The 23,088-nt window shown below is 39.0% G+C and overlaps 1 protein-coding gene across 9 annotated transcripts in view; it reads left to right on the top strand.

Annotated features, from left to right (window-relative positions):
* Window positions 1-23,088, top strand: part of GRIK1 (glutamate ionotropic receptor kainate type subunit 1) — a 174,519-nt gene that overhangs the window by 137,095 nt on the left and 14,336 nt on the right. For 6 of the 9 annotated variants that reach the window (XR_013542879.1, XM_072994072.2, XM_020796267.3 and 3 more), the window contains 4 exons: window positions 1,875-2,098; window positions 11,057-11,175; window positions 16,411-16,628; window positions 22,617-22,842. Coding sequence is in view for 5 of the 9 variants with exons in the window: in XM_072994072.2 (XP_072850173.1) it covers window positions 1,875-2,098; window positions 11,057-11,175; window positions 16,411-16,628; window positions 22,617-22,842 (787 nt within the window). In the remaining 4 variants the exon portion in view is untranslated. The remainder of the gene's footprint in view (window positions 1-1,874; window positions 2,099-11,056; window positions 11,176-16,410; window positions 16,629-22,616; window positions 22,843-23,088) is intronic. The other 3 variants (XR_013542877.1, XR_013542880.1, XR_013542878.1) reach the window with 1 other exon arrangement.

The raw sequence follows: 23,088 nt of genomic DNA on the forward strand, positions 1-23,088 counted from the left end.
CCTAGCTATTAGTAAACAGACAAAGAGACCAATAATAGCTTTTAAAATACACAACAGGATAGCCGTGTTAGCCTACTGAAACAAAAAATCTTAGGAGATCTTAACTACCAACTAATATATGATGAAAGCATGAGCATTCCTGGACAGTAGACCCCCTCACTGGATTTCTGTGCATGTCACTTCTCCTGGTGAAGCAATAAAAGTATTGCAGAAACAAGTACAGGAGACACATAAGTTGCCTGCGGTGTGCTCCTTTATTTTACACTTGCATATTTTCTTATGAAAATGTTAGTCTTAAGACTTAGAACTGTGGTCTGCAGTACCTTCCATAAGGCATATCAAATTCCATGTACTAGAACTGTAACAATATTGATTCATCATAGCATTGGTTTAATCACCTGGATAAAGCCAGCATCTTATTACTTATGTGGGCCAGCATAAATCATAAGAATGAATTACTGCTAGTTAAGGAGTCACTACCTGCATTCCTGACACATGCCACAGTATGCAGCTGGTGCACAAACAGGAGAACAACTGTCGACTCCTTAACTAACAGCAATTTGCCATCGTTTTTGAAGAGGTAACCATGTTAATCTGTGTAAACAAAATGTTCGTCGGCTTTAAGAGTCTCAGGTGTGTGGTTACATCTCACGTGTAGCAATTTATGGTCTACTGTATATCTGGTGTTACATTCTATTGCATACAATCCCACAGGATTGTTTGCCACTGTGGTTTACACTGTTGCAGTTACATTGCAGCATATATATACAACCAGCACAGCCACTTACAGAATATTTTCTGATTTTAAGGAAAAAAAAGACTTTGAAACCACATTTTAAACTCACATATTTTAAAACAACAGAGAGGTCACAGTACACAAACCCTAGAAGCCACAGAATGCAAAAATAAATAAATAAATTTTACATTTAAAAATTACTGTACTGTCTAATTTTCACATTTAATTTTAATTTAATATTACAGTCTACTTTTCACATTTTAAATCCATACTGCAAGACCCATCAGAGCACAGAAACATAACCCCCCACCTAACCCTACCCCCCCCAAGCTGCAAAACCCCCTGTACATACAGTGTACTCATCCAGAACAGGCGGTCTCCCTGTTTTAAAAAAGAAAGTCAAAAATTAAAAAAATAATTTAAAAGCAAAAAAAAAAAAGTACATACAGTACAGTACCAAGCAGTACAGTACCAGGCAGTCTGAAGTCTCTCTCCATATCCACTCTCTAACCGATTGGACGAGCGAGGTAGCAGACAAGTAGCCTTTTCGCTGGCCAATGGTTAACTGAAAGTTCAAATTTCATGCTTTCCCCGCCTTCCCTGCATTTTTGTTTGTAACTTGAGGCTCCATTCGCAAGTCGAAGCAAAATTTTGCGAACGGGGCTGTTCGTAAGTCGAAAAGTTTGTAAGTAGGGATGTTCATAAGTCAAGGCACCACTGTACTGATGTTCAGAAGCAATAGAATTCTGACCATTTAGTCATGTTTCATAAGAAAAAAAGCAAAACACAGGTCAAATGCTACTTAAAAGCATCACCCAATCATACATGTAAAGTGACGTCAGTATTGCTTGTCTGAAGTTTGGTTTCCAGTGGTAGCTTAGAGACTAAGCAGGGAGGAGGACTCATTCCCAAATGGTGGAGGGAGGTGTCCCCCTGCTTTGTCCCTGAGTTCCCAAATTCTTTTTTCTTCCCAGTGAGAGAAAATGTTTTCCTTTAAATGTTTATCCATATCTATAATTCAGAACAAATTTAGTTTTATTTGCTACTTACTGATGAAAGTTAGTGGTGGAATAGAAAAATATGCTTGGCTGAACAGAAGAAGAAATAAGAACATTATTTTCCAATTTATGTTTCTCAGAAAGCTGACCTGGCAGTTGCTCCTCTCACTATTACCTACGTAAGAGAAAAAGTAATTGACTTCTCAAAGCCCTTCATGACGCTGGGAATCAGTATTTTATACCGGAAGCCCAATGGCACAAACCCTGGTGTTTTTTCCTTTCTAAACCCACTTTCTCCTGATATTTGGATGTATGTCCTGCTAGCCTGCCTTGGAGTCAGTTGTGTGCTTTTCGTCATTGCAAGGTAAGTTCAAAGGTTTCTGAAATTTAATTCATTCGTTTTTTCCTACACACTGTATGCTGGTTATGTAAATTATTCTTGTCTCAAAGATAATAACCTAAAATGTGCTGTCCAGTATCTCGTGCTATAATATTGTGTACAAGAGAATTCTATTATTGTGAAAGAAGGTGATAAAAGATAACATCTGTGAACTGATTTGGGTGTCTACAATCATAAGACTTCAAGAAGAACTGTGATGGATAAGGCCAGATAAACTACCAGATTCAACACACTGTTTTCTTCTACTGGGATTGCCACAAAGCAGTCATTTACAAGCAGGACATGAATGCTGTACTTATCTCCACAAAGCAATTATTTATTTAGTTAATTGTCTTAAATATATCTGATTAGGGGCAATTATAGATGATCATTCAAGAGTAAATAAATGAGGAAAGAAACACCAGAAAGAGAAGTAGCACCTGGATGACTAGTTACTAGGACACAACGTATGTTTGTTGGCAGCTGCCATGTGCAAAGTCAAGACAGCCATTCTCTGGTAGGAAAGGAACAGGAAGAAGAACAAGAGTTCCACCCCAAGTCTTTTTTAATGGGTTTGTTACCTCCCAGAGTGACATTTCAGGGGATTCGGGGAGATTATGGTGAGAAAATCGCTTTCTGCAAGTGGATTTCCTGTCATGAAGCATTGGATAAATCCAGTGGATTTACCATGAGAAACGGTCAGAATGTTCCAAAGCATACTTCACATTCATATGAGGCAGCGGTATGTAGTTGCCTGCAGCGTATGTCTCTCTAAAACTAGCCATCTTCTCCAAAACATTTCCGAAAATCTTTAGCAACACAAGGATTAATCTGCTGCTAGGTTAATGCTGAGAGTTTCTCTAAAGAAGGAAATTTTAAACAACCACTGAGTTACATTACACTACTGAAGATAGATCATTTTTGTTCCACTAAAGTAATTATCAAAGCACAGATAACTGTCAAAGCAGACAGTGAAATAAGGTGTTTGTTTCCCTGCAAATGATATGCTGTGCTGTCACAACCACATTTTACAGCCATAGATTCCCACAAACATTGCTCACTGCACTATGAATTATATATTTTACTCTGCACAGATCACAATCTCACACTTGACTAAATAACAATCCAGCCATCATTGACCGTTTGTCCCTCTAAATCCCTGGTGTCATGAACCAGAAATAAGAGTGGCTCTATTCTCAACTAGGTAAAAAAACCCAATAACTTACAGCTTCTGCATTCCCTGGAAGGTCTTGATTCCACAGTTGCATGACCTCGAGCTTGGATATATGTGTAAATATAAGTGACATATAGTATGACCATTCCATGTGTGTAAGAAAATGGATTTTGATCCATAAACACTCGCAGTGTAATAAATTTATTAATTCTGAAGGTGCCATGACATTTTGTCCCTTGGTCCTCTTCCCTAGCTTTCTTTCACACACCCCTTTTGTTGCATCAACATGTAAGGACAGGCTGACACGGCTAATTAATTAATTGTATACCCTTTTCTAGAGTACTCTGAAATGGTTTACATTACCCTTCTTTTGGGGTGTACTGGGATCATGCAGTTTGCCAAAGACCACAAAGGCTAATTCTTCTCCTATAAGGCTCAGTGGTGAATTAAACTCCTGTCTCCATAACCAGATGGCCATCTCATTCTAGCCAGTTACCTCTTTAGAAACAGGTACTCAACAGTGCATGATAATCCCCAGAACTGGTGCCCAGTTCACCAAATACTTCTGTTTTTCACCTTTCTTTTCTGTCATTGTCTTTTGTGTCTGCAACAACTTCCTGGTGGTTAGAAAGTTAATCCTTTTTATTATTATTATTATTATTATTATTATTATTATTATTATTATTATTATTATTATTATTATTATTATTATTATTATTATTATTATTGGGGCATAGAAACTGTGTCAGAAAATAAAACTTTTGTCTCCCAGTGCTTCCCTTTTCAATCAAGACAAAGCATATCAAGAGTCGAATGCTGTACAGCATGACTGAAAAACCTTTGAATCCCTAGTTATTATGGAGCACAATTCCAAGAATCCCTTACCACTGGCCATGCTGGGTGGAGATTCCAGGAAACTGAAGTCTAAAACATCTGAAGGACCACCTCTCTCTGAGAATTTTTGCTGTCCAAGTGTCCCAAAATGGCAGGTCAGGTGGCCATCAGAATCAAAAACACAATGAGTGTATCTCTCTGAAAATAATGTTCTTTCTTAAAGAAAGGCATATTCTTCTCTGTCCAGGGTACATTTTGTTTTCCAAAACCCTTGACCACCACATCCCAAATAAACAGAGACTGGATGAGAGGAGGGCTGTAGTTAGTTTTTACATGTTTTTATGTACTTTTAAAAAATAATTTCCCTCCTGTTTCATGTGTTAATTGTACATCCATTTAATTTATTTAAAATATTTTTAACCTGGCCTTTTAAAAAAAAGGACTGAAGGTGGCTTATAACAATTAAAGAACAGTATTTAAGTTAATAACAGTGAGTGTACAATTCTGAAAGGATCAATGGATACAATACCAAAAAAACACAACAACCCATGAGCAAAACTGATGCAGTAATCCATTTTTTTAAAAAAACCCACTTGGCAGCCATTCACTCAGAAAATGCTTGGCTAAAGAGAAAGGTCTTCATCTACTTGTGGGAAGACAATAAAGATGGGGCAATCTATCCTCATGAGATACGAGTTCAAGAATCTGGGAGCAGCAACAGAGAAGGCCTCATCCCATGACCATCAGTGGTCAGATTTCTTCTTGATCATACATGTGGAATATTTTCCATACAAATCCCTAAAGTTGTGTAGTAGTGACAGTATGTAAGGGCTGGAACTGATGTACTATTAAAGTTGTAGCCTTTGTCAGTCAATGAAATGTTACCTGTTTTTGGAAATGTATTTCTAGAAGCTTTTCTACTATAATGTACCTGGGAACAGAGAGGGAGTCAGTAATATTGGTACATATTCTTCCATTTTAATAAGATAACACCTAACAATCAATTCTCTTTTCACTTGGAAAATTTCAACCATCATTTTCTATTCTTTATGCAATCCTATCACAGAAGTTTTACTTTAAAAAAATTACATTCTGTATTAAGAGGACAAAAATGCACATAATCCATTTGCAGACTGAACTTTGGGGGATTTGAGAAAAGTGATTTTCCTAGACTGGAGGGCCCAGTAACCACCAAAATTTGGAGGGGGGGATTCTGGGGATTGTAAGCCAAATATTTTTAGATGTCACGTTTCTGTTATTGTCAGAGTGGGGTATTTTATTCAGCAAGAGATACTAGTGCACGAAGGGAGTGCGGAAACCATGTTGTAGCACTTTTTTGCAGCCTGTGCACAAGCTCCTACTGACATTTTCCTAATATTTCCGAAGGAAGTTATATATGCCTTCTGTTTTGCATAGCTGCTGCAGCAGACTTCAACAGAATTAGAGTTTAATCCAGTTTGATTTATTTCTTTTGCACCAACCTCTGCACAATATGTTAAGAGCCTCAGGCTTAACACTGAAGTGAAGAGACCAAGGTGGATTGGATTAGATTTCATATTTAAAGAGTGTTTACATAATACTGCTTGTTTTTCTTAATGTTTTTCATAACTATATGACAATGAATATAAGTGCAGGTTACAAACTGCTACTGCCTTGTAGCAATAGATGCGTTTTTAAAACAATGAAGTGTATCACTTCTTTAACAGCTGCATTTGTTCCCAATCTTGGGTCTCCAGATGTTTTTGTTGTACAACTCCCAGAAATTTTAGTAAGCACAGCTAGTGGTGAAGACTTCTTGGGAGTTTTGAGTTCAAGAACATCTGGGGAGCCTAAGGTTGGGAACCACTTACCTAGATTAATCATGTTGAATATTCATTGTGATTCTAATACTTGTTCCCTATTTTTGATGTATAGCTTTTTGGAGGGCTGCACTAATCATATAGATACCCCACACCCTGCCTGTTAACTCTGCCACTCTCCAAATAAATTGGAAGATGAATGCACAGAAATACAACAAAGAATCCAGCAGTACGCTAACATTTAACTTGTTTGGCAAAACAATCTTTCACAGAGTAAAGGTCACGTCAGATGCAGTCCAGAAATATCAGCCGAACTCCTGGTGTTTATCCTAGCAAATTGCACTGGAGTAGGCCCATTGAATCTGTAGGTTCCATTGATTCAGATGGGTCTACTGTAACTGTGATTTATTATGCTAAAGTAAGTCACAGTTACAATAGGCACATTTGAATCAGTGGAACTTACAAAGGAGTTGACTCACAAAATCTCCATTGATTTAATGTGTTTACTGTAGTGTAATTAAGTATGCTAACACTAGGATTTCAACCACTATTTAATAGTTCTGAGTAAATGTGAATTTCTCATGGAATGAAGACCCAGTCCATGAGATTTATTCAATGTACAGTGGTGCCCCGCTTGACGATTACCCCATTCCACGACGAATCCGCTTTACAATGAGGTTTTTCGATCGCAAAACAATGTTTAAATGGGGAAAATTCACTTTACGACGATCGGTTCCCTGCGTCGGGACCCGATTCTTTGCTAAACAATGATTTTAAAACAGCTGATCGGCTGCTCTCAAAATGGCCTCCCGCTGTGCAGAATGGCTCCCCGCTGTGTTTAGGACGGATTCCTCGCTAAACAGGCACCGGAAAATGGCTGACCTACGGAGGATCTTCACTGCACGATGAGGTATTTCGCCCATTAGAACGCATTGAACCAGTTTTCAATGCATTTCAATTGGTTTTTTTTACTTTCGCTTGACAACGATTTCGTTCTACAGCAGTTTTGCTGGAACGGATTATCGTCGTCAAGCGAGGCACCACTGTAAATCTTCTGCTTGGTGTAAGTTGGCCCTGTAGTAGTAAAGAAATGAAATAAAGTTTGCCCAAGGTAACAAGGTAAACCAAGGGAATTTATACCTCTAGTGGGGTAGTTTTCCCCACTCAGCAGTATTTAATACACATCATTCTCGTGAGAGAAAGACTTATCTTGCTCATTTGAGATCAGGCAGGCTCAGTTGTGATAGCTCCAAATTCTGCACTCTAAACAAATTGGGAGGGGAAAATATGCTGAATTTTTTAAAAGACAAACATGATTTATTTTCTGGCAACAGCTCTTTGATTCATTTGTTTGGTTTGTTTGCTTCAGCAATTGGTGCATCTTTGCCTACATAACCTTTGCTTTGAAAACAACACAAAATGAAACAACACCATGCAAATAATTAATAATTCAGGGTGTATCATACGCGGTGACAGTGTGTGTCAACTCCAACACAATATACTGAAAAGGCTGTAAATAATCTAAGCACTATGGATAATTAGAAAGGGAAGCAAGCTTTATGTTGATTATGGGGGGGAGGCTGAAGGTGCATCTTGCTCAGGGTTCCATTAATCCATGCTGGCTATAATTTTGAGGTCCCGCTGGAGGAGCCATGCTTCTCCAGCTGTTCCAAAACACAGTGCTACCAATCATTTTGTCAGCCCCTGTCTTCTACTCCCAGGATACCTCCACTCAGTGGCAGTGTTGCTCATTTCTTCCTTTATTATTTGGTTTGCTGTAATAAGCATGCAGGGGGACATGGTGGCGCTGCGGGTTAAACCGCAGAAGCCTCTGTGCTGTAAGGTCTGTAGATCTTCAGCTGTAAGATCGAATCCATGTGACAGAGTGAGCGCCTGTCGCTTGTCCCAGCTCCTGCCAACCTAGCAGTTCGAAAGCATGCAAATGCAAGTAGATAAATAGGGACTACCTTCGTGGGAAGGTAACAGCATTCCGTGTCTAAGTCGCACTGGCCATGTGACCACGGAAGATTGTCTTCGGACAAAACGCTGGCTCTATGGCTTGGAAACGGGGATGAGCACCACCCCCTAGAGTCGAACATGACTGGACAAAAATTGTCAAGGGGAACCTTTACCTTTACCCAGTAAGCATGCAGACACAGTTCTATCTGATTGGCAACAATGGTGGAAGCCAGAATTTGGAAAGGGCCCTTTTTTGGGATGCACTCCCAAATTCTCTCAGCCAGCATGGTGACTGGCCATGGGAGTAGTGGGAATCTGTCATCAACAAAGTTGCTTTTCCAAGCTCTGAGCAGCAGCAGCAGCAGCTCAGGCAAGGGACAGCAGGCGGGTCAAAATGTCCAAAACTGCTTCACGAGTTTTTCTTAAGAAAATTCAGAAGTGCTTTTATAATCAGTGCTTTATTGAATAAAGGGCTTATTTTAGTCCTGTGTTTCAAATTACAGGCCTTGGGTTTTTTTTATTGTTGCTTTCTATAATTCATGCAAAAAAAAAAAAAGACTGAATCTGTATTCTGCATCCTGTGTTGATTTTTAAAAAGAAATTACCTATTGTATTAATAATGAAGACGTTATTTAACTAACAGCATCCTAACAACAAACTGTTCCAATTAGTGCCTTCATTATTATCAGTGTTCATTGCTTCAAGCCTAGCACAGCACTCTAGTTGCAAGAGTGCATAAATTCAAAGCTTAATTATATTGTTAAAATGGCAATTAAAATGTACTGGCATGACATTGTCAATTAAAGCCATATTCATAAACATCACAATAAAAGTATGTCCTACAGCTGTGTGAATCAGCAGCAGGCAGGGCTCTGTGGCTAGGAACAGACGTAATATAATTTTGCCAAGAATTGTATAGATCACAGTATACTTTATTTATTTATTTTGGCAAACATGGAGACCTTCCATTTGTCAAGATTTAATTCTTGATTTCCTTGTTAGCCTCTTGTAAGATATTTAAGGCACTGCTGTCATAGGATTCTTTGTTATTTGTTAGCACTCTTGTTTCCAAAGGCATGAGTCAGCCCCATGATAGGGATCTACAAGTAGAAGTCAAATTTTTTTGTGTACAAGTGCTCCAGCAAATGTGCACAGCATGGTTGTGAGAAGGAGGAGCCTCCCATCTGGCTTCCTTGGGATGTAAGCATAAGCCTCCTTTTGCTTACACAGCTCCTGCGCTTATATATGTCTTCAGAGATGAGCAGCCTTGTTAGCATCCATCCTTTTCATGAGTCCTACAGCTACATCCTACACTGGGAGGGGATCAGGCAACCACAGATGATCAAGCTTCCATATACATGTACAGGAAGAAACTGGCTCTCATTCCAGAAAAGCCCATGCAAATAGCAAAAGTTACTTTAGGGAAGCACCAAGTTCCAGAAGCAGAACTATCTACATCTGGTCAAGAGGACTAGAGATAAATAGTGTGGACCTTAAGCAATATACTTAGTTTTTCTGTACTAGAATTCCCAGAATCCCAGAGGCAGCATGACCAATGGCAACGCTAACTAAAGATTCTGAAAGACATACTGTAGTCCAAAAAGCATTATTTTCAGGGTCTCAGATGGTGTCACTCAAGGGTGAATGAATGTAAAAGTATCTCCCAGAGAAGAAGGAGGGAACAGCTGCTTAGTTTGACAGAATCCTTTCCCAGCAAGGAGCACCCCAAACTGAAAGCCTCGAGCTTTGACATTCTTTTCTAGCAATTGGTGGCACTAGATTGGTCTCTGAAGACATGAATGACTGCTCAGCCAGGTAGCAGCAAGATTGCAGCTTAGTAGCACCCCTGAGAAGGATTAGGTAGTCTATGAGGCTTGTAGCTGACACATGTGCATAGAGATAAGGTAGCAGAGACTGTCAACGAGAACCTCAGTTCATGCCCACCCTGTGCTCTGTACATCTAAAATGATAGTGCAGAATCAGTATTCCTTTGGTCGATTCATTCATATTCATAGCATATGCTAATGTTTTTGTATGCTTGCTCGCTCGCTTTCTCTACATGCACACGCGTGCACATATGCGCTTACAACAGGAAAACAGGAAGAGTATCTCTAAATATGAAAAGGATATATAGAAGAAAGTTATGGGCTATGCTCTATTTGGGATTCTCTGGCATGTTTCCTCATCATATTTTTCAACATTTGGAGACATACGTCATTCGTTATACAGTGTAGTTGTATTGACGGTGCAACATTAATGGACAACTGGGAAGCGCAACTGCTACTGGTAACCCTAGTCTAAGCTGGAGAGGGCATCACACCCCAGCTCCTTGGGTTGAAGCATCTCCCCTGCTAGGATCATAGGCAGCTGGGACAGATACTGTGGGAAGTAGAGATTGGCCACAGCACCAGAGATCTGTGTGATGACAAAGACACACATGGATTTCTACTGTGCATGGAAGGTGCTGTTTGTTTCAGTGGACATAGAAGATCTCAATATCGCATTTGAAACAGTTCTTTCCATGGCAATTCAGCCATCTCAAAAGAGGATTATATTAATTTTTATATTCATATTTATATTCTGAAAATCCTTAAGTGTCTATTGGAGAAGTACTGTATGCAAACAGTTTTCCTTGTGGTTGTTGTGGGTTTTTTGGACTCTTTGGCCGTGTTCTGAAGGTTGTTCTTCCCAACATTTCGCCAGTCTCTGTGGCCGGCATCTTCAGAGGACAGCACTCTGTACTCTCAGTGCTGTCCTCTGAAGATGCCGGACACAGAGACTGGCAAAACATTAGGAAGAGCAACCTTCAGAACATGGCCAAAGAGCCCGAAAAACCCACAACAACTATTAGATCCCGGCTGTGAAAGCCTTTGCTAATACAGTTTTCCTTGTCTTTGAAAGATGCCTTAGGTGTATTTGTGACATTAAGAGTAAAACGGTATAACAGTAATGAATGAAGGGAGGCTGGTGGCTGGAAACGGAGCTCTGTCTGCATTGCAAGTCTGCTTTGGAGCTTTCATGCTGCGGCTGTACATTTATGAATATGGGCTTAATTTTGTTTTCTCTTTTTGTTTTCTTCATTAATCTTTGCATTTTGTGCATTGTTCAGCGGGTTTGCTGGTGCCATCTGTATTTTTATACCTGATGTTTACAAACTGTTTCTGTTAACTACCACAGGTTTACACCCTATGAGTGGTATAATCCCCACCCGTGCAACCCTGACTCAGATGTGGTGGAAAACAATTTTACTTTACTTAATAGTTTCTGGTTTGGAGTTGGAGCTCTCATGCAGCAAGGTACACCGGTTACACCTCATTACTGCACACATCCCACAGTCTGCTCAAGGGCTTCTGTGCTGGTAAACTCCACCATTTGTAGCTTTAACATATACTGTAAAACCTGATCTAGAAAGGAGTCATGCAAAATGCATATATGTCTATATCTTTCTTTCTCTCTCTCAACAATAAAAAGTGGTTTTCAGGGAAAAGTGAAGCAGGCACCTTTTGTAATCCAACCTGAATCTACAGAAGGACTAAGCCCAGAAGACATTAAAATCATTCTGTGAGCATTTGTCAAATTTTAATTGTTTTTTTTTAAATCCCAAACTTAATAAATGACTTTTCCACAGGTTTTTGCCTCATTCAAATGCATCCAGTCCTTGGCACCCCCCAATATCCTATCCTGCTATTGAGTCTGCATACTGCACAAAGACACTCTTTTTACTCTGAATGGAGAGGAGGTGCACTTCATGTGGAAAATTAACCCACTGCCTGTCCTGGCCATGTTTGTATGTGCATATGGTGTGTTCTGAGGCTTCTGTTAATAAACCTTTGCCTCTGTATGAGGTGTGTGTTCAGAATGTATGTTTAACCATTGCGAACCCCCTCAAAATGGTGACACACTGAGGAAATCACAGACCTAGCTATCTATTTTTACTAAAGGTATGCAACCGTAAAACACCCCTACATCAGCTCACAGAACCCTTGATCTTTAAATCTCTGGAATAACAGTTGCTGGTTGGGTGAAAATTAAACAACACAACTTTAGCCCCTTGACTTTGCTAACACCAATGGGAATGTGGCCATTGATGAAGTGATGTCAGAGAGTTCATTGCAGTACCTTAGGCTTATTGTGCCATAAGTGAGAAGCATGCACCAAGCATGCTGTAGCTGGGAAACATGCATTGAGCATGCATTCTGGTAGAATGGATTGAAGCTGAGAGGAAACAACAGAATATGTTCTTTGTCCCAGTTTGTCAGTAAAGCACAGAGGAAGGTTTTACAGTATCAGGCAGCTGTGTGGTCTATAGCTGTGACTGCTTGTATGTGCGTGCGTGTGTGTGTGAGAGTGAGTGAGTGTCCAAATACTTGTTGTTCTTAATGGTCTGCCTTTTTTGGAGTTTACCATCATCCACAGCAAACTGTGGGATGCCATGCCTACTTGTTACCACTACCTTGGATACATGACAGTCAGCCCCAACCAGACTCTGCTTGTCTTTGAAGAAGCTTTAAAATAAAATCAACCAAAAAAATTTATGATTTTTGGTTAAGCTGAAGGAAATGTTTCCATGTACAAACTTGTGGTACGTGTGTGGACTGTAAGTGCACCAGCATTAACATGTAGAGTTTGAACAAGAGATTAATGGTTGCTAACCTCTGCATCTACTGTTATGCTCTTTCTTGTTAACAGAAGCTGCTTGTTGTGCTTGATTGGAAGCCACGGGTTTCTTAAAATTTTAAAATGTGATGATCAGACTTTCTCTTTTCTACAGAGCGTGAGCAAAGTCTGGATCAGGATTGGCTGTCATGTCTGCCATAAAAAGGCACTAGAGAGTCTTCAGCAAGTATTGCCTCTGACTCTGGTTCTTGCTAATAGCGTTATTTCCCCATCCCTCTTCTTTAAGTCTTCCAGTGAACTATAACATCTCTTCCTTAAAATGGTTACTGAAACTTGACATACTTGGCAGATTAACTGAAAATATATAGAAAGCTGTACAGGCTGTGTTCCCCTGCTCACAAGCTTGTTTAATAATGGCATCACTCAGAAGTAAGTAAGGCATTTTGTTCTAAACAGCAAGGTATTATGAATTGAAGCAGTAGTCACATATCCTAGTAATAGCCCGCTTGAACTAAATGCGACTTCTGTTGGAGTGGGCAGATATAGTATTTTTATAAGTTTATGCACAGTTACTTGTGAATAAAGCTCCTTGAACACAATGGACTTCCATTAAATAACATATACATATGATTGGGACTTTAAGAATGTGAAATTCCAGGAGAATGTTAGGTTCTTTGAGGTACATATTCTGGTGCAGCACCTCTCTACGTGGGCCACAATACTGATTTATGTATAGAACAGTAGTGTTCAAATTTGGGTTTCCAGATGTTCTTGGTCTACAACTCCCAGAACTCCTGGCAAGCACAGCCAGTGGCAAAGGCTTCTGGGAGTTGTAGTCCAAGACCATCTGGGGACCTAAGGTTGGGAACCCCTGATAAATAGTTTTGCACCTACAGATATACCTCATCCACTCCAGCCAGATGGAATAAAAACAAACTGCATGTAAGGCCTCCTAATGCTGACTGCCCCAGTCCGTAAGGCAAATGGGGGAGGATGTGCTTAAATCACACCTTTAGGTTCTGGACTGGAACTATAGTTCATTACCCTGACAATCACATGCTATTTAAGAGACTCTGCATTCCATTTTCATAGTTCTGCTGAGCTGGCAACCGTCATGGTCCTGTGGGCCAACAGCTGCTTTAAGCTTTTTTGCTTAGATGTTTGTGGATAGTGTCCACTGACACCTTACAGGATCAGCAGTTGTTCCCAGAAACAAATGTAATCTGAGTAAAATGCAGGTTTTCTGTTCCATGTGAACAATCAACTTTACTAGTGACAGGAAATTAAAGGAAAGCTAGAATGAGCTGCAGGGGTAGGAGAATATCAGAACTTCATGGTACAGTGTATTCTGTTGTGTAAGAGTTACTGCCAAGTTGCAATGGCTCCTAAAACATAGCACACCATTATTATTATCATATGTATTCATTAAAATGAGGCATTGCATCAGTGTCTGCATAATTTATATTCCTTTGCTGAGCTTTGAGTAAATAATATTTTCATGAAGAACTGAATCAGCATTCTTTGAATCTTATGCTGGCTAGATCAGCTGCAGTTTAAAACTAAGTACATCTTTGGAAAGAAAAAAATGTAATTTGTTTTGTAAGTAAGCGTTCTTGTTAAACAGAATGCCAAGAGAAGGATTAACATGTAGATATGAATATAGGTGTTCAAAATAACTGTTCTGAAATTAGTCTGGATGTGCAAGCAGAAGTCCATGTCTGGTACCGGGTGGAGCACAAAGGCTCAATCCAAGAAATGCAGGAGACTAACTACCTGTGTCTCCTAGGATGTTATTGGTGCTTGGCAGAATTTCCCATAAAGTTTTAACAATGTATTTAGAACAGAATAGGAGATACTCATTTAGATCCAAGCCATCAAAGCAAATTCCCATTTATTTTCCCTAAACCAGAGCATACATCAACCTGCTTGGGACATTGAATGATTCAGATTACTAAAATAGCCTTATTTATATCGAGTACAATTGTATCTGTTAGCTATTGTATGGGAAACACAATTGTCCCTTTTTCATCCTGTTAGTGGCTCCAGTTATAGTTTGTAAATTAATATTTCTACACTAATAAATCTGCCAAGATCAGATATCTAGTGCATAAATATCTTGAAATTATCTTCATAAGTGTCAGTGCCAAAAAAATGATTACTGAACAGAGCCGGCCACATGATGCACGTGGTTCAAGTCCAGTTTAAGAAGCATGTGCTTTTTTCCACAACTGGGTCAAGGTCTCTGAACTCGGAGAAAAGAAAAGCATAAAATAACAAGGACTTGCTGTCCCATGAATGGGTAGAAATGTGCCTTGCTAGCTGAACTGGACAGATTGTCATCCAGACTGCTGTCCAGCCTCCCTTTTTCCTTTTCTGTCACTTCCCTTTCCTGCTGTAGCTGATGCAAATGAGCAAAACTCTCTATACGTAGTTTTGTGCTTGCAATGGATGTCCAAAGCAGCTATAATACTACTTGTAGGAATCCAATTAGAGGACACATTTTTAAAATGTGAAAATGTGAAAACAATGTAAAAGGTGGCTGCAAGGAAGCCTAAGCAGCCCTCAGATAGTAGAGAGAGGAAGTTTAATCCTTGTTGCCAATAGATCTTCCTTTAAATTGCCAGTCTCAACTTTGGTGAGGCATTTTTTTTTTATCTGGACTGCCCTGGGGATGTGGAAGCTTTCTTTCCCCATCTCCTGCGGCTCTGTTGTTCCACAGGCATCCCTGCCACTGCCAGCTGCAGAACACAACCCTGTATATTAATTGCACCTACAACAGCAATTCACACCACCTCTAGCCTGGCCCTTGGGCTTTTGCTGCAGGACAATTTGATAATTTACCCTAGATGAAGCAGGAAGATGAGGAATGGGCAGAGGAGAACAACTCTTAACCATTTGAGATAAAATTTAATTTGCTAACATGTGAAGCTGTTCATTTATTAAATTATAAATAAAAAATAGGCAGCCTGCCAGTGAATCTGCAGAGTGTGCTTTAGGTTACCTTTTAATGTTAGGTTAGAGCTACCTCTTCCTCAACTGAGAAAAAAACATAGCCTGGTATATTTAAGAGCAATAAATGTAGGTGATGCCAAATTCATTTCATGGAAGAGGGGTGAGTGGGAAGAATTTTGCCTTGAGAAATTAAGTCACGTGAAAATTACCCATTTATTGTCCTATGCTTGCTGCATCTTGTGTTGTTCCATTGTTTGCTGTTGCCGTCTTATGGTATCAAACCACCACTGTTTAGCTAACATATCATGTGTCTACTCATCTCAGTCACCAGTACAGTCAGTGCATCGATTCCTCCTCTCACAATCATCAACAGTCATTAACCTTGCATCATTATGCTGACAGTATGGTTTAGGGTTCTAACCTGACCTGTTCTGAGATCTTCATTATATATATTTAAAATGTTTTATATTTTATCTTCTTACCTATTCAAGCCCTGTTGACATTACTGAATTAAGCCTGGCTTTGGGCTACCAGGCAGTTATATGGATGAGAAGAACTCAACACACATTTAGGTGTGAGGTTTAACCTCATGTCCTGATCTGGACCATATTTATTAAAGTAATGAATTACTTGAAGTATGTTCAAATAAGTTCATTCTATCATTGTAGCCTGCAGATATTTCTGGAAAACTCAATTAAGTTAGATTTTAATGAACAGGATGAAAACAAGATTTGAAAAATTTGAAGTGTAGATCTGAGGAGATCCCTGTGTTTGCCATCTAGCACTGCATACATCTTTTTGAAAGTATATGTTCAATGTTGACATGTCTGGTATAATTGCATAAATCATTTTTATTCTGTTGCTCATACACGTAGCATGTTTCTTGAAGTAATATTCCATAGCATGTGCCTGACATTTCTTTCAATTTGTTGTAATACAAATGTTTTGATGGTGTTGCACAGGATCAGAGCTGATGCCAAAAGCTCTTTCCACCAGAATAGTTGGAGGGATATGGTGGTTTTTCACCTTAATCATAATATCATCCTACACTGCTAATCTGGCTGCCTTCTTGACGGTCGAGAGGATGGAATCTCCCATTGATTCAGCAGATGATCTAGCAAAACAGACCAAGATAGAATACGGAGCTGTTAGAGATGGCTCAACAATGACTTTCTTTAAGGTAAGATCATACCAAATCATTATGCAATGTATATTCTGGAATCGGTATGGAGATTAAACCTAAAATATTTGCTCAAAGACACATTGCTATGTCTGTACAGGAAGCGTCTATTAACTATATCACCACCCTAGATAAGAGCCAACTGTAAATCCTATATATTTCTTAGACTATTGGTCAGCATTTGAAAAATGGCTGGAAAAAAGAGCTCAAGAAAATGTTGCTTGTGGGAAATGTGTAAAAATGACAGCATAACAAGGAGGTATATGGCCAATGACTTTTTAATATCCAAAATCATGTCTCATTGTTGATTTTGTTTATAGTTTTCAATGAGTCCAATGTAGGCTTTGACAACTAGCTCGAAACTACATGAAAATAAACAGTTTCACAAAGAAATGCAAATAAGCATGACTGATTTAAAAATATAATGTAGGGCAATTTTCTAATTCAGATAGCTATGGTGAGTCCCACATTGTTTCTGTAAGTAGCAAAGGCCACAGTCATAAATGAGGCTATGGGTTAAGTGTGACACATGAAACGTATGTGTCATAGTTGGTTTCTAAACTGTTCACTTTATATCAGATAGCAAATCACTTCAAAAATTCACAAGAATTTCCAAACTTCATTACAGCATATCATAAAAGGTTGCCGTTCAAAGAAAGCAAGACTAAAAACAAACCCTTTGTTATACCTTTTTTTAAAAAGCAGCCCTCCCTGGATGGTGAATCAAATATACTCAAGTTCTAATATCTGTGAATCCCAAACATCTACATCCAGAAATCATTTGTAAATCCAAAGAGTGATCAGAAATCCAGACAAGTGCAGGAGAGAAAATGGTTGATGCATCTGTCAGGATGTAGATTTGCAGTCTTGAAAACATGATCAGTAGAGAGATTCGGTTTCTGTGTCACAATCCACCTCTAACCCAAGGTGTGAACTGATGGGAGGTCAAAAAATGTATTAAGGGCATCTGTGAAAAGCTGTAGAATAAAGCAGGTCAGGCAATACTTCCAAGTCAGGCTTGTTCTCTGAGCAGTGTAACTTGGGGATATAACTCTGGCTGTTGACTAGAGATTTCTCGTTGCCTCCTTTCTTGCTTTGTTCCACCTTGGCTTTGTCTTCACTGAAGGCAAGTCTGACCACAATTTATTTTGAGAATTGAGCAAGAATATAGGGCACATTAATTCATAAAATATCTCAGTTTAAACAAGTATTATATATTTTTCCATTCATCCTCCAACCCAGATATCCAATAAGATACTAGTTTGTGTGTTCGTGTATACACAGGTGTATCTCCAAGGTGCTTTGTGATTTGCTCACAGTTCAGGATTTGTCGGTTGATTTATATAGTTGATTTAAATTTTGAAATAAGCCATATATCTTTACAATCACAGCATGTTTTGCCCTGCAGTAATCACATTAAACAGAATTTAGTTCACAGGAACTGCTCTAGGTTTAGTGGTGTAATGCTCTCAACCTGAGTACATCAACAGGCTATGAATATGGCAGATACGTGGAAGCAGTAGTTGGCAAACTCAGGGAGGGCAGACCTGAACAGATGCAGGTAATTATAGTTATCTTCTTCCCCATGGTGAGCAATATGCATGATACACAGAGACAAGGCTAATCTTTCAGAAATTCTCACTCTAGAAGAAGCTGCAACAGATTGGCAAAGCTATGGGAATTTGGAAAGAAATATGCTTCTGCTACCTCCACCATTTTCTGTTAATAAATATTTTGAACTTCTCTTGTTCTCATCTTGACATTTTAAATGGCTGTTCTTAGCTATGTCCACATTCTTGGAATTTCATTGTGAAACTTCTGTTCTGGAGAGAGAGAAAGAAGTTGGATTCATGTTGTGTTGGGTTTACTGTATGTAGCTTAGCTTGCCTTTCTCCCAGTTCAATTACTCAAAGGGTGATTTACAGAATGGGGGAAGGGGAAAAGGACCCAAGATGGCTTACATCATTAAAAAGACAATATTTAAAACCTGATATTTAGATACTAATGAATGCATTAGCAAGGCCCTCAATGGCTTTGTAACATTTTGGTGTTATCCAGAATGCTTCTTCCTTTCTTACAATTAAAAAAAAATCTCTGAAATAATTTTGAATGAAAAAGTAATTGAATTATTGTAAATTTAAAAGCACCTCTTTCCCTTTATGTTAAGCATAAAGTATTTTCCTATTGTAAGACTTATATCTAGGCTTTAAAACAATATTTTCTTCCAAGATGCAACAAGTGTTAGCCTTGCACCAATAGTACAAGAACCACAACAGGAACTGGGGTTGAAATTTCTGCACAAGAAAGTCATGGCTCCTTATACGACACTAGCTGAAATCCTGTTGTTGTAAATTATGCTATGTAAAACTTACCATGGCATCAGCCAGAATAATTTTCAGAAATTAAAATTTCCAGTATCTCCCTCCAAGTTCCAATAATCCCATGGAATCACTAGAACAGTTGAGAAGCCATTGGGAGGAAGTCTTTTATTACTGAAAATTGTCACAGCAAATTAAAGACTTTGTCCTCTGACTTGCATCACCCAACGACTTCCTGACAATGAAAATCATTCCACAGGAACCTCAGGATCTTCTGGGGAGAAATCAGAAATGTTTGATTTCTGAACAACCACAGTGACTGATGATGGCATCAGCTGTTCAGAGCATAACTGATAGCAACAGGATTTCAGCTGCTCAGAAATCCATGACAGGAAACTCATAAATTGTGTAAATACAATTGACACAGGACAGGACCAATCATCAAAGAGGAGCTGAGCATATTTATTTGAAGGGCAGTTAGCATGAGTGGATGGATATTGTCTGTCCACAAAAATTTTATGGGTTGCATGCACTGATGTTCTACCAGAAGAATGGGAAAAGCTGGTAGACAGAAAGCCACTTCCTAATGCAACCCATTGTCTGTTTGCCAAAGGGTTATGTGGTTCATGTGAGGACCAGCTGATGGGAAGAGAGAAAGGCAGGGCCTTTTAAAGGGGTGGGGACATGGAATATAATTTCTCCAAGACTTACATAAATGAGGAGCTTCAGACATTGAGTGGGGCCCCATCAACTGTGACACATGGTACTATGGGAAGGAGACAGTGGGGAGGTCCTGAAATTACCATTCTACCTCAAGCTTCTCTGTTTTAAAAAGGTCTTGGATTGGCAGGGAAAGAGAAATTCCTGCTTTGTGAGCTGAAATCCATTTTAATGATTTGTGTATATGCAAAGCTTGAAAAATATTTTATTCTACTACGGCTCCCAGAATTTCCTAACTATTGGCACTGATTATACTAGCTTGGGGACTCTGGACATAGTGATCTAAAAAAGTAACTTTTTCCAAGTCTGGATGGCTCTAACCTAAAATTACAATGTTTTTTTTTCCTTTTGGACACTTACATTGCATTTAATATCACCCCATTGAAAGTCTGTGCTGAATTAATGCTATGGAAGTATTAGGGCCTATAGCAATGATGGCAAACCTATGGCACGCGTGCCACAGCTGGCACACAGAACCCTCTCTGTGGGCACACGAGCCATAAGTTGCCATAGAGAAATACTTACCTATCCTCCAATCCACTGCTGCAGTGGTCTAGCGGAGGGGTGCAATGGTGGCCATGACCAGTCTAGCCCAATGGGTGATTGGAGGACCAGTAAGTATTTATTTGTTAATACTGCCCATAGGGGGAAAAACAACCACAAGCATTTAACCCTTGCAGTGCAGGAGCAGTTGTTTTTCTAAACTAAAACCTCAGCATCCGGGTTTTAATTGCAGTGTTGACACTTTGAAATAAATAAGTTCATTTTGTGTTGCAGTTTGGGCACTCGGGCTCAAAAAGGTTCACCATCACTGACCTATAGTATGCCAGTTGATAGGGTTGCAGTCATCTCCCAAGCAGATGAGATTTGGCCCAGTAAACTCCAGCTGGGACATGCTTTGTGTATGAAATTAATGTGATTAGCTTACTGTTGGAAATATCCCTGGACAAGCCAGGCTCAACTACCAGCTCAGGACTGACTCTGATAAATATAGAGCATCTCTTTCACTCCATGTATTCATTGACTTCCTACATCTGATGAGTGAGTCATGCTCATTATTTGTTCATCAGAATGAGCTTTAAAGACAATTACAGTGGTTTGTGAGATACACAAAGGGCCCAGTCATACATTTGGCAGCCAGAAGCAGGTTGGTGAGCAAAAGAAGAAAGCCATTGCATGTAGGGCTTTCAGGTGGATTTCCTGAAGTCACCCCGTGTCTGATGGTGAATTAGTCCTAAACAATGTTTCAGTTCTGATGACAGAAAGGTCACTGTTTCTCTGCCCTAGTTTCTTATTGCTAAAGTTAGACTCATAATTACCTATTTCAATAAAGTGTTACAGGGATACGGTATGAAATTTTACAGACTAAAGCTAGCTTTTTAAACTAATTCTTGTGTTTTGTTGCTTTTGTGGGTATGAATGGGTGTTTTTTTTGATAGCAGACATATGGACTATGCCATTTGATTAAAAAAAGGTTATAGAACTGTTGTAATGGTATTATATGCACACAAAATTACCTTGACATTTAAGTCAGGAATGATGTTTTGTTTAACAGATCATAAGGAAGGCGACATAATAAAAGTTCAAATACTGAAAAGCTTAAGGTTAAGTGTCAATTTGAAGAAACTTTTATATGTTGACCATCAGGGAAACATTTCAGTGCTCTTGGATCTTTCCAAAAGAATCTATTTACAAACACATCTTGCTACACCAGCCTGTGAGTGTAAAGATGGTGATTGGAACAGCATGGACTGTTTTCATGACTTGGTTCCTGGTAGAGTTATAAGGCAGCATCCCTTAATATATATTACTATCCCTTTATAATGGCTTAATTTCCCAAGCAAAAATGTAAATCAGGAACTGTGTTCCTCCAGGTATTGTAGTATTTCGTTTCCCATCTGTCTCTACCATCTTGGTCAGTGAGGAGATGGTGGAAGTGGTTCCTCCACAAAACCTGGAGGATTGCAGGTTTTCCATCTCTAATTTAAGTATAGTCATCAGCTTGTAGGAAACTAAACTGGGGCCATCGAAAAACAGCTTCAAATATGCACTTACAGGTTGGTTTTAAAAAACAAACTAAAAACCACTGGTGCTTTCAAAAGGCAGAAAAGAATATGAGTTAAAGAATTCATTTCTAAAAAAGAACCTATACCCCAAAGTATAATGGAAAGAGCAATATTAGGATTATAACATTCTTCATTGTTGGACTTGATGGCCTTGTAGGCCCCTTCCAACTTCACTTTTCTATGATTCTATGATTGTGAATAAGAGAAAGAACAGTTGTGTTCTGGGTTTTATAAATTTGAGAAAAGCCACTTTTTTTTCAATCAGTCATCTGAAGCCTATAAACTGAATTTAAATATCAAATAGATGACACACAATTCAAAAGCTGTGGATTTTTTTTAAAAAAAAAATCCTAAGCATTTATTTCAGTACTTGAGCTCATATTTTTAAAATTATTTTGATATTATTTGGTTGACGTTAACAACACATTTGGTCATAAACAGATGAGGCAAGAACACAACTTTTCATCTGCACTGTAAACCCATAAATACACAACCCATGCACCTTAATTAAAATTGTACCATTTTTCAGAGCTTAAGAGAGCTTAGAAATGTTGAAGTTTCAAAAACCCTCCTGCAAACAGAACTGACAACCATACGTCAGAGAGTTATAGTCCAAAAACAGTTTCTTAAAGCTCTGCCCTTTTGTGAAACTTAAGCATTAAACTCTGCCCTTTTATGACATTAAACCATGAAAGAAACACTATGCTCAGTATATTCCCTGATGGAAATAAACCATACTGGTAAATTCAGTGGAAAGAGATTTATTGCAAGAGGTTCCATGTGTCCCATACACTCAGACAGTGTGCCAGTGTCTTCTAGGCATGCTGTGCCGTCGACATGTACATACAGGACCTTTTCCTGATGCTTCTGACTTCTTTTCTCAGAAATCTAAAATATCAACATACGAGAAAATGTGGGCATTCATGAGCAGCAGGCAGCAGACAGCACTGGTGAAGAACAATGATGAGGGAATCCAGCGTGTGCTCACCACTGATTACGCCCTGCTGATGGAATCTACTAGTATAGAATATGTTACGCAGAGGAACTGCAACCTCACCCAGATTGGAGGACTCATTGATTCCAAAGGTTATGGCGTAGGAACACCCATTGGTAAGAAGCATACACGTGTAGCTATAGATGTACCTGTGCATGTCAATAATAGGTTATTAACAGGTTGTGGTGGGTTAATGAAGATAATTTTTATTAGGAGCAGTATGATACAGCTGGTGGGGGTAGAATACAGTGGAACCTCTACTTACAAACATCCCTACCTACGAACAATCCAACTTACGAACAGCTCCGTTTGCAAAATTTTGCTTCTACTTGCTAACGGAACTTCAAGATACGAATGAAAAA

Source organism: Pogona vitticeps, chromosome 3 (assembly GCF_051106095.1).
Source record: "Pogona vitticeps strain Pit_001003342236 chromosome 3, PviZW2.1, whole genome shotgun sequence".
In the NCBI taxonomy this organism is placed as follows: Eukaryota; Metazoa; Chordata; class Lepidosauria; order Squamata; family Agamidae; genus Pogona; species Pogona vitticeps.